The sequence below is a fragment of the Paramormyrops kingsleyae genome, chromosome 18, assembly GCF_048594095.1.
Source record: "Paramormyrops kingsleyae isolate MSU_618 chromosome 18, PKINGS_0.4, whole genome shotgun sequence".
Taxonomy (NCBI): Eukaryota; Metazoa; Chordata; class Actinopteri; order Osteoglossiformes; family Mormyridae; genus Paramormyrops; species Paramormyrops kingsleyae.
The window spans coordinates 28678204-28690663 of NC_132814.1; the positions used below are offsets into that span (position 1 = coordinate 28678204).

At 43.1% G+C, this 12460-nt stretch overlaps 1 protein-coding gene and 1 non-coding gene across 2 annotated transcripts; one reads left to right on the top strand and one right to left on the bottom strand.

Moving 5' to 3' along the window:
• The first annotated feature begins 1233 nt into the window (after positions 1-1233).
• Positions 1234-8402, top strand: LOC111833677 (U3 small nucleolar RNA-associated protein 14 homolog A). Its single transcript, XM_023792190.2, has 15 exons — positions 1234-1344; positions 1573-1663; positions 1779-1849; positions 1927-1991; positions 2111-2259; positions 2345-2500; positions 2709-2828; positions 3403-3497; positions 4158-4281; positions 4386-4463; positions 4549-4924; positions 6221-6660; positions 6779-6963; positions 7327-7426; positions 7931-8402. Exons 1-15 carry the CDS (start codon positions 1238-1240, stop codon positions 8255-8257), a joined length of 2484 nt encoding a protein of 827 aa, XP_023647958.2. The 5' UTR covers positions 1234-1237; the 3' UTR covers positions 8258-8402.
• Positions 8403-10243: 1841 nt separating this feature from the next.
• Positions 10244-10316, bottom strand: trnav-uac (transfer RNA valine (anticodon UAC)). The gene has a single exon. It is a non-coding gene; the product is annotated as a tRNA-Val (tRNA).
• Positions 10317-12460: the final 2144 nt, after the last annotated feature.

Consider the following 12460-nt stretch of genomic DNA (forward strand, 5'->3'; position numbering starts at 1 on the left):
TGAGCACTGGAAGGTATGTGTAATTCACATCCCAAATCTCATCAAATATAAAATGGTGACATGAAAACCATTTTGGAAATATGTACACCCATAAATTACAATGGAGATGTGGGTCATGAAATGTGTACACCCATAAATTACAATGGAGATGTGGGTCATGAAATGTGTGCACCCATAAATTACAATGGAGATGTGGGTCATGAAATGCTAGTAAGACGTGCTCCCTTGGTATAAAAAAAAACGTAATAAGAACGATTAGATGAAAAGAAATATCAATGAATAAAAACATCCATCCATCCATCCATCCATTTTCCATACCCGCTTGTCCTATGCAGGGTTGCCTATCCCAGAGGCTACAGGCACAAGCTAGGGAACTACCCTGGACGGGGCACCAACCCAACGTACACAGGGCACACTCACACATCATTCACTCACACATCATTCTCACCTATGGACAAAGCGAAGAACCCGAAGGCAAGTCCACGATGACACGGGGAGAACATGTAAAGTGCACGTAAAAATAATATACTATAAAATATGAAAACAGTAAAATTATTGTTTTTACATAAGATGTAAAACGAAGAATGCCCGAAATAGTGATGAAAGCAAAAGAGCAAGCAAAGATTGATTACATTCGTTCGTTTCATCCATCTGACGACAGCTGGTCATATTTATGCAACAGATTATTTATAAAACAGATTATCAAGAGCACAAAAGCACAGCGTACGAATAAAAACTTTAAATGTATTTGTGTGCTGCGGCTCACAGAATCCATGATAAGTACTTTTAATTTCACACCTGGAGCTGAATACAGTGTAATCCTCATTCATTTCTCTATAGCCTACTGTAAACCTTAGCAGAAACTCTGTGCCAAACGGGTATACAAACGTTATATATTTTCATGAACCTGTAAGTGCGTTTATGCAAAATTTTACCTTAGAAACTAAGCAAACCTCACTGACCTTCTCCTACTGTACAAAAAATAACAGTAAATGATATCCCTGTGTACTATCAATAACCGTAAAACACGCCGTCTTTAAAAAAAATCAACAATGCATAGTATGTCTTGCAGTTGTGGCATGACACATATTTTCATTCTTAAACATATGTATGTACGGTAAATTTAACAAATAGTTTTGTGTAAATTATATACAGGACGGCCAACCTAATTACTTGTGTTTCTAATTTAATGGAGTTGATAACCAGTCGTAAAAGGTTTGCGACAGTTCTACAAAACATGCCCAGAAACCGATTTACGGCACCTCTGCTGCACGTGGGTAGTTGCGTGAACATCATGGCTAAGAGCAAAGTTAAACACGCTGTAGGGGCTCCTAAACCATCAAGGTTTGTGGTTATATCTTGCTTAATAACGAGGTGTTTAAACTAGCAGATGAGATGGTGAAATTTATTTAATGTCGTTCTTAAACACATTCGTCTTATACGTTAATATCCGTTATTTGCAGCTGAGGTATTGCCGTTTTATTTCTGGAGTACGCTGGTAAAAAAATAGTTGCGATTAAAATCTAAATCTTTTGTGTCTTGAAGTATTTATTTATTGTTTTGGTTCGTCAGCACGAGTGTAAAGAAGAACCAGTTGTCATATGACGATGATGAAGATGAATTATTTGAGGATGATACTGTTATCAGTGCAAGCGAAGATGAGGTAGGGGTTTTCAAATTCAATACGACTTCGAGAAGAAGTGAAGATGTAACCAATGCAATGTGCATTTTCATCTTGATGAATTATTTATTTGTGTGGTCTTGTCTTGGTTTTTCAGGGCGGAAGCGATGATGAAAGGAAACATCGCAAACTCCTGGAAGCAATTAGCTCCCTGGATGGAAAGAAAAGGTTAGAATGGATTTTGATGTGTAGAGCAGCAGATTGCGATGGCAAAGTTACAGTCCATTAATTTGTGAAATGTTTAGGAGGAAACTGGCTGAGCGATCAGAGGCAAGCCTGCAGGTGTCTGAGTTCACTGTCAGCGCTGAAGGTAACCATTTTCGATACATTTCCAGTGTGCCATGTATTATCATTTGTGGTATTTTAAGTAATTAGTGTGGATGTTGTTAAAAGATGACAAATAAGGAAATTGAAGAGTTATGTTTCCAGGTGCTGGGGAAAAGATCAGGTTGTCTGACTTGCTGGGCAGGATGGACCAGGTCCCTTCTGCTGTCAGTAAAACCAAGAAACAGCTGAAGCATCTACAGAATCGGAAGGACACTGTGGAACTGCCTCTGAGTCGACAGCAGAGCGAGAAAGTTTGTGAAACTCCTGGAAAAACTTGCCTGAGTTTGGGTTTGGTGGAGATAGATGCAGGCTGACTGTCACCCTCATCCTCTTCAGATCCAAAGAGAGGCGGCATACGATAAGGCGACAAAGACCGTTTCTCAGTGGCAGCCTGTGGTGGAACAGAACAAAAGAGCTGAACAGCTGATTTTCCCTTTGAACCAGGAGCCTTCTGGCCCAAAGCGTGTGGAGCAAGTGGTAGTTGGATGGAAGGTAGAAAAAACATTTTAAATATGGACAGCATAGTGAATACACAGCTATATAATAGAATGTGAAGTTATTCATTGTGATCTGATTAAGGGGATACCCTGCTGGTACTGTCCGCAAACTACGCTGTGGAAAGTAATAGAAGTTATTTGTGTAGAAATTCCATGATAAATTTTATATTTATATTCCCCTCTGTCATATTTCTCTATCACAGGCACAGACTCCATTAGAACAGGAGATATTCAGGCTTCTCCATAAGAACATGCAGCCTGTCCATGATCCTGTTCTGACACCCTTAGAGGAGGCATCCCTGAAGGCCATGAGCCTGGAAGAGGTAAGTCCAGGCACAGACCTATCCGTCGGGGCCCTGGGTACGCACCCGCCAACCTTTGGTGCTACACAAACCACAATGATTAGGCCTTGGAAACAGCTTCAGACTGTTTGCATGTCTTTATGATCTCCACGCTGCTTTTCAGGGACAGATCAGCTGTGCATTCATTGGACTTTGTGAGAAAATGAATTTGTTTTTTAAAAACCCAATGCAATAAAAATCTGAGCATCTTGTGTATAGTGTTGTTTGTATTGTGTGTTTAATTACGTCATTGTCAAAGATGAATTCCCATCTGATGTAAATTTGATGGACATTAAAGAAATTCTATTATATTATATCTTTTTCAAAAATTTGAATAATTTAGTCATTCCTATTTGCAGGCGTAAAATTCTTCAGGCAATGAACTGTTTTTGAAATATGTCAGAATCATGAAATTAATTGAATCTGGGGTTTGTTATGGAAGACTACGTCTGAATCTCTTTAGTTCATCTGCACAGCTCTTTGAAATGGGACTGATCCTCGGTCATGTGGGAATCTTTCTGGGTTAATGAGTGTCAGTGTGTCTGTGTCACTGCAGGCAAAGATCCGTCGTGCTGAGCTGCAGAAGGCCAGAGCTCTCCAATCCTACTACGAGGCAAAAGCCAGACGGGAGAGGAAGATAAAAAGCAAAAAGTGAGAATCTCCTTGGGGCTTATCATGTGTGGGGATGTATGCTGAGGTCTGTGACTGTAATTAAATGTTTGGGCCTTTTCCCTTGTCTCTGTCTGTCTCTCTGCCATCTGATGAGATTGTTTTTGCATCTCAGTGGGAGCTTAAATTCATGTTGTCCTTTATGTCAGAGATTTTTCTGTGAGGAAAGGGCTGGTAGAAGCTTTCTCCTCATAGCATGGCAGGATAACAGTTTTCCAGATAGATGGACCCTGCCTTGTATTTGCAGGGAAGAAATGTGTTAAGGGGTATTTTTCAAACTCTCAGATCATATGTCTAGTTATGTATGGTCTTTAATTGCTATTACATATGTGTTGACAATGCAGTTTATATCTACCAAAATATCTAAGTTAATGGTGTTCATTGCTGGTCATTTATTTAAGAGTGTGCTTGTAACAAGCACTGAGTTTTTGGGTTCCTATTTTGCAAATGGGGAAAGTGTTTCAGTGGTCGCCTCTGCTGTAGGCATAGAACCTCGAGATCTTTCCACCGTTGGTGCAGAGGAGCTTTCCCAGCACAGGGATGGGATGTACGTATGTAGCCCATAGACAGATTGGATCATAGAGAATGTGAGGAGAGCCTGCATGTTGAATGTCGGACCATCTAGATGTGTCTTTGGTTCAGGTATCACAAGGTGCTGAAGAAAGCGAAGCGCAAGGAGTTTCTGCGAGAGTTTGAGGAAATGCGCGAGTCTAACCCAGCGGCTGCCCTCGAGGAGCTGAAGAAGATGGAGTTGGCCAGGATGCAGGTGAGCCGGCACAGTCCTGCACTCAGGTGTCACTCCTGCAAATTTCCAGCTTGGATGTAATGCAGCAATGCTGAGGTAACACTTCCTGCTTCCCTGTCCTCTAGGAAAGGATGTCACTAAAGCACCAGAACAGCGGGAAGTGGGCAAAGTCAAAAGCCATCATGGCCAAATATGATACGGAGGTACGGGCATCTCCTCTCAGCTCTGTGGTCAGGTCTCTTCAGAATATGTCCTCCCTGATTGTGTTTTTGTCCTGTTTTTCCTCAGGCTCGCAAGGCCATGCAGCAGCAGCTGGAGATGAATAAGGAACTGACCCAGAAGCTCGTGGTGCCTTCAGAAGAGGAGGAGGAGCAGGAGGAGGTGGAGGTGGAGGTGCTGCCGGATTTTGTTAATGAAGCTCAGTCCGTTACTGACCCCGCCAATCCCTGGATGACGGGCAGGCTGACCCAAGAACCCTCAGAACCAGGGGACAATGGGGAAGAGCCAATGATGGGGGACAAGAGTCAGCTAGGAGGAGTGCCCGAGGAAGAGGAGGAAACTTTGGATGATGACGAAGTCCTATTAAGGCAGTTTGACGAGAAACGAAAGTTGCGGCAATCGGAAAAGGAGGGCTTGGTGCCATCACTACTGCTGCTGGATACAGGTTCGTCCAGCGACCCTTGCAATTTGTGAATGAACTATATGCCATATCTTATATTTCTGAAGGTCTGAAACATTTTGGATTGGGGCAGTAATCTCAGCCAAGAGAGGTTACCTATAGTGCTGACAGGATCAGGGTACTAAATGTCGGTTTCATTAGTTAACATTGCTTTCTTTCGCCTTTATGGCACACCAGGAACCAAACCATACCTGAGCCGTACCACGAACTGGCGGGTTTCCATTGTAAAGTACCCGAGCCGTACCACGAACTGGCGGGTTTCCATTGTAAAGTACCCGAGCCGTACCACGAACTGGCGGGTTTCCATTGTAAAGTACCCGAGCCGTACCGCGAACTGGCGGGTTTCCATTGTAAAGTACCCGAGCCGTACCACGAACTGGCGGGTTTCCATTGTAAAGTACCCGAGCCGTACCACGAACTGGCGGGTTTCCATTGTAAAGTACCCGAGCCGTACCACGAACTGGCGGGTTTCCATTGTAAAGTACCCGAGCCGTACCACGAACTGGCGGGTTTCCATTGTAAAGTACCCGAGTTATACCACGCCATGTTTACTAGTAGAGCCAAAAGTGAGTAAACTGAGCTTGTCACGTCACCACCATGATTGGTCGAAATGCATGGACAAACCAGTGTTCTGTGCATGGATTATCTGAAGGAAAAAGGGTGTATTCTATATATTTTTTTCATTACTATAGTATCATGCATTGCAATGTGTTGATGCATTCCCAATAGTTCAGAGACTGAAAATTTCCAACCTCCTACTTAAAAAAAAAAAAACTATAGAACAGCTGAACGGAATACACCCATAATACAAATTTATGTAAATTCTTCTAGCATTTGATACTTGCATACCTCGGCGATTCTCAGACATGCTTGCAGAAATTTGCATATAGTAAGACATGATGTATGCTGTGTGAACAGTGAATAAGCTTCTCTTTGGTTTTACATAACTGTTGCTCCCCAAATCCGGCAACGCCTTTACCGGGCCCACCGTTCTGCTGTGGAAAACCAACGCAAGCTGGAACTGCACTGTAATTAGTTTCCCTTTGCAGTATGGCTCAGGTACGGCCCAGTTCCTGTATGCCAGTGGAAAAAAGAGCCAAAAGTTGTTTCTAGTTCTTTCAAAGTATGTCTAAAGCAGTTAAATCTGATCTTAGTCTATGAAATAAGCATTTTGTTATTTTTTCTACTCTACTCTTTTTCTATTAATTAAATCTGAAATGTGAAACTGATGAAGTGTTTTAACATTGTTTTGTCCCCCCCCCCCCCCATTGTGAATGAAAGACACTTTGAAAGAAAAGGAAGAACTCGTGGTAGACAGCTCTGAGGATGAGAATGAGGAAGATGTTTCGGAGTTCAACAGCCTTTTTCTAAAGGTGGTGAAAGATCGCTGTCAGGCACCAGTGGCTGAAACAACAAAGGTGGAACCAAAGGGAACAGAGAAGGAAGAAGCAGCCTTACTGGAAGAAGGACCAACACGAGTCGTGACCCTGGAGGATATGGATGGCCTCCTCAGTCAAGAAGCTTCCGGAGAGGATAGTGAAACGGCAAACCAGACGGTCCCTCCCCCCCCAGCTGTGCGATCTAGTGGAACTACAAGCCAGCAGGGGCAAAAGTCAAAAAAGAATAAAAGAAGAAAAGTAATCGACTGCAATAATGTGCTGACAAAAGAAGCGAGAGCTCTGGAGGTGCCTCTACTGCCCACAGTCATTGATGAGGAGGAGGTAAAGGCGTCAGGCAGCTGCTCATGTCCTGAAGATGCTGAGATGTTGAGCATTCTTTTGAGTGCTCCTGAGGTGAACTCTCTCCACCGCTGATGGAGATTCTCCTGCTGTCTTTCAGAATGACGTAGATCAGAAGTTGATTATAAAGGAGGCCTTTGCTGGGGATGATGTGGTGTCGGACTTCCTGAAGGAGAAGAGGCAGCAGGAGGAGGCGGCCAAGCCGAAGGTGGTGGACCTGACCCTGCCTGGCTGGGGAGAGTGGGGCGGAGTTGGCCTCAAACCTTCACGCAACAAACGCAGAAGGTGAGTGTGAGGTTTCAGGCTCTTGGGATGGTGCTGGAGGATGGAACAGGAACCTTTTTGGGAAATGGCAGGTAGGCAGAGGCCAGACATCTGAGGTACTGCTGCAGCATAAATTGATGACCAAACACGAGGGCTACAACACCTAGAACTGTCTTGCTGTTCTCCTTGGGTGTTGGGGAACGTGTCTTCATACTCTTAACAGTCAGTGCTTGATTAATGGTGTGGAAGTGAGGTGCCCCCCCCCCCCCCCAAAAAAAATCCACACCTCCTCTCTCACACTAAGAATCCTCCCTTAAGTAACAGAATTTGTACTGTAAGAAGAAATTAAAATATTCTGCGGCTTTAACATCCTTCTTCCTTCAGGTTTCGTGTAAAAGTTGCCCCCCCTCCTCCAAGACAGGATGAGAAGCTTCCCACCGTCATAATGTCAGAGAAAAGGGATTCTTCAGTGGCTGCTCATCAGGTCAGCTCCATGGCCTCATCTGCAATGTCCCGTCGCTTATTTAGCCTAAGCTGCCATGTAGCTAAAGCGTATTGCTTGTATGCTTGCAGGGTGAGGCATTAATAATAAGTTACGTTTAAATAGAGCCTTTCACAAACCCTAGATCACTTTACAAGGAGGAGAATTTAAAGGATAAAATTCGAACTTGCATAGATGCCATGGGCGTCGCTGCCATTAAAATCAGGGGGACGCGTCCCCCTCACATTTCATAATTATTTGTTTGGACCCCCCCACATTTAACATAAAATATTAGTTTTATGCCAGTGTGCCCCCCCCCCCCCCCCCCCACATTCAAAATGCTTCTGACGCATAAGGCTGTTGCAACATTTATGCCAGTTATTTGTCTGCATGCTTCTTAAATTATATTTTGTTTGCTGAAGTTTTCTTGTTCGAAGTGGGTAAATTAATGAAAGGAACTGAAGTATTGATTACATATGTTTTGTTTTTATTTACTTTCCCTTGCAGGTCAGTCAGCTGCCGTTCCCCTTTGAGAACCCGAAACAGTTCGAGCGTAGCATATGCACACCCATCGGTAACACATGGAACACCCCGCGTACCGTGCAGAAATTCACAGCCCCGAAGGTGATCAGCCAAGTGGGAGCCGTCATAGAGCCCATCTCCCGGGAAGACAGCCTCGGTGGCAGGACACAGTCGGCCACAGGGAAGGCGCCGGACATTCAGCTGCCAACAGGTGGCGCCAAGGGCAAAGGGCCGCATAAAGAGAGGAAGCTGGGGAGGCTGAACCACTCGCAGCCAAGCAAAGCGAAGAGAACAAAGGCACAAGCTCAATAGGTGCAGCTCAGCACATCTGCAACATCTTTACACCGAAAATCAAACTTTTCATAGGTGGATTAATTAAAGGAAAAAAAATCAATTGTAACATGATATGAACCTCTAATTGTAAAGGTATTCATAAATGGAAAATATTCACTATAAATACATTTCTTCCCTTTTTTAATGTATGTCTTGATACATAAATCTGACACATAAATGCTCAGCCATGGCAGAACGGTGGTAAATTCTGTTCTAGTCCTGCCACAGATTTGGTCTCGAGACCGATTTTCAGCATTTGCATGAGTATATCAGAATGTTTTTTTACATACCCCGTCTTGCACTCCGTTGAGAGAGACACAGTTGAACACTCAAGGCCTCGATGGAAATCTGACTTATTCTACTGAGGCTCAAACTGGTGATTTTTTTTCCATTCACCATCACACACCATCTCCTTAAACCGAATGGTTCCAGCCCCGGGTCTTCTGTGTATGAAGCAGATGTGATGACCAGCACACCATGGAACCTGGTTCTTGGGTAATACTGGTAGTCTTCCATGGACTGTATGCCTTTGTGTTACTTTCCAGCTCAGATGTTTCATAGCAGCTTCTGGCCTCCTGCAGAGGGAAGCAGGACGTTTCCATGATCAAGCTCCAGCTGCAATAAGGATGATTATTGATGATTATTAAAAACCCCTTATGGAGGAACGGCTTGGGGCTTTAATCGACATCCCTGTTGCTTCAGACCTCCTGGTTTTGGGGCTTCACTGCTGTACCTGCTCTGTCCAAAACAGTTAGGCCGTGTGGCTGGTTGGTGTTTGAATTGCCCATCGTGTACGAGTGTGACTGTGCTTATGTGTTGGCCTTAAGATGGACTGACAGTCCATGTCCCTGCATGTTCCAGGCCAGGGTTTGCATCTGGAAGTTACAGTAATGAAACAACCAAGAAAGCAAAGCATAACACGCATGATTTAGCTATTGTAGAGAGAGATTAAAAACGCAGCGAAGCTTGTGGCTCCAGCTGATACTGTTCTAGAGGCTTCCACTCAATGCTTTTCAAATATTTTTTTTAAATTAAATTTTAAACATAATGTTAACATGACAAATCCATCTCCTTTAATGATGCCGCGTTTATTACTTCTAAAATTACAATACAGCATTTCTTGATTTACCATTGCAAGTCAACTCGCATTCAGCAGTCAACTTCATATTCATAGAAAAAAATCACCCAAAAATAAATTATGGACGTTAAAGCATTTCAGCACGACAGCCATGTAGACAATATTTAATCAATTCATTTGTTCATCAAGAAAAAAAGAAACAGAGGGAGTTACTAGTTGTACTTCAGGAGCCCAACAGCAAATGTTATACACCTATAACCATTTATCATAATTATTCAGACTGGTGATGTTTATTAATGATTCCTCCCCTGTTAGTAATCCTTAATCGTAATCTTTCTTAATTTTCGGTTGTGGTAGAACAGTGATAGCTAGTGATACTTTGGCTACGTTACTACGAAATTAAATGATGAGGAGCATCGTCACTTGAACGACAAAGTTTTCCTTCGACTTTTTTCCTCTTTCCTCGTTTTTCTTGCCTGCTGTCACCAGGCACCACAGCGCCTCCTGCCGAAGAGCCGCTTCCTGCTCCTACCCACAACACGATGAATTCCGTCTTTGTTACAGTGAAAGTCCGGTGCTATCTTTCAAAATGTAACGTAGTCTAAAAACGTTTTTGGAACCAGTATTCATGGGACGCCGCATCTCTTCCATGATTACGCTTAAAAGGAAAATAATCCATGTTTCGTGTTTCATTATTTTTATGTGTTGCGGCGGCCTATTTGGCGTGGTAGTCCCTGGCCACACTTATATCCGCTCAGGCATTTAACCAGGTACGCAGGAACCTTATCCAACTATGTATATAGCTTAATGTTTGTATTTTTGTTCATATGCTACCAGTACATGTATAGTTTTCATAATATCGAATAAAAAACGTGTAAAAGATTCAGTGGTTCCACTGGGGCTCGAACCCAGGACCTTCTGCGTGTAAAGCAGACGTGATAACCACTACACTATGGAACCGCTGTCGGAACCACTATTTCATTATGTAACTAATATACAATCAGACTGTCGTTTACAAAGATTTGGTGTTTCCTGTTTCTGACTTGTAGGCATTTCATCCGTAATGTACCCCTGCCTTGCGCACTACGAGCCCAGAAAAGGCTGCATTTCCCCGCCACCGTAACTAGGACAAGCGGTTAGAGGATGGATGAATTTACGGATCTTTCCACTGCTTTTCCAGAGCTCAGTTGCAGAATAATAGTATTGCTATTGATCGGATTAAAATTATTTCACATGCTTATAAGTTATAACGAAACACGCTTCAGTACAGTTGGGCTGTTAATGGCATTACGGCGTTACGTGTTGCCTGCGCACACCGGAGTACATGTGCCTAGCAAATGGAATAATTAGCGCTTGATTATGATAAAAAGTCATACGTCGTAGGCAACAACATAGCCCAACCCAGCCTCAACCTGTTACTGCTGGGAATAAGTCTCTCTCTCTCTCTCTCTCTCTCTCTCTCTCTCTATATATATATATATATATATATATATATATATATATATATATATATAAAAAGGATTATTAGGAACACCTGTTCAATTTCTCATTAATGCAATTATCTAATCAACCAATCACATGGCAGCTGCTTCAATGCATTTAGGGGTGTGGTCCTGGTCAAGACAATCTCCTGAACTCCAAACTGAACGTCAGAATGGGAAAGAAAGGTGATTTAAGCAATTTTGAGCGTGGCATGGTTGTTGGTGCCAGACGGGCCGGTCTGAGTATTTCACAATCTGCTCAGTTACTGGGATTTTCACGCACAACCATTTCTAGGGTTTACAAAGAATGGTGTGCAAAAGGAAAAACATCCAGTATGCGGCAGTCCTGTGGGCGAAAATGCCTTGTTGATGCTAGAGGTCAGAGGAGAATGGGCCGACTGATTCAAGCTGATAGAAGAGCAACTTTGACTGAAATAACCACTCGTTACAACCGAGGTATGCAGCAAAGCATTTGTGAAGCCACAACACGCACAACCTTGAGGCAGATGGGCTACAACAGCAGAAGACCCCACCGGGTACCACTCATCTCCACTACAAATAGGAAAAAGAGGCTACAATTTGCACGAGCTCACCAAAATTGGACAGTTGAAGACTGGAAAAATGTTGCCTGGTCTGATGAGTCTCGATTTCTGTTGAGACATTCAAATGGTAGAGTCAGAATTTGGCGTAAACAGAATGAGAACATGGATCCATCATGCCTTGTTACCACTGTGCAGGCTGGTGGTGGTGGTGTAATGGTGTGGGGGATGTTTTCTTGGCACACTTTAGGCCCCTTAGTGCCAATTGGGCATCGTTTAAATGCCACGGCCTACCAGAGCATTGTTTCTCACCATGTCCATCCCTTTATGACCACCATGTACCCATCCTCTGATGGCTACTTCCAGCGGGATAATGCACCATGTCACAAAGCTCGAATCATTTCAAATTGGTTTCTTGAACATGACAATGAGTTCACTGTACTAAAATGGCCCCCACAGTCACCAGATCTCAACCCAATAGAGCATCTTTGGGATGTGGTGGAATGGGAGCTTCGTGCCCTGGATGTGCATCCCACAAATCTCCATCAACTGCAAGATGCTATCCTATCAATATGGGCCAACATTTCTAAAGAATGCTTTCAGCACCTTGTTGAATCAATGCCACGTAGAATTAAGGCAATTCTGAAGGCGAAAGGGGGTCAAACACCGTATTAGTATGGTGTTCCTAATAATCCTTTAGGTGAGTGTGTATATATATATACACCTAGCGGGAGAACATTTTAAAACAAATTTGAGGAAGCACTTCTTTACACAGCGTGTAGTCAGAGTATGGAATAGTCTTCCTGCTATTGTAGTGGAAGCTAAAACCATGGGTTCCTTTAAATCAGAGCTAGATAAGATTTTAACAACTCTGAGCTATTAGCTAAGTTCTCCCCAAACGAGCTTGATGGGCCGAATGGCCTCCTCTCGTTTGTAAATTTCTTATGTTCTTTTATATATATATATATATATATATATATACATATTAAAGGAAAAATTAAAGGAACACTTTGAAAACGCATCAAATTTCAATGGGGAAAAATCCTGCTGGATATCCATACTGATATGAACTGGGTGATGTGTT

Bases quoted from the DNA above. Each gene is read 5' to 3' on its own strand.
- LOC111833677 (XM_023792190.2), top strand. From the start codon at position 1,238: ATGCCCAGAAACCGATTTACGGCACCTCTGCTGCACGTGGGTAGTTGC. The intron at 1,345-1,572 runs GTTTGTGGTTAT...TTGGTTCGTCAG, and splicing joins GGGGCTCCTAAACCATCAAG to CACGAGTGTAAAGAAGAACC. The intron at 3,498-4,157 runs GTGAGAATCTCC...TCTTTGGTTCAG, and splicing joins AGGAAGATAAAAAGCAAAAA to GTATCACAAGGTGCTGAAGA.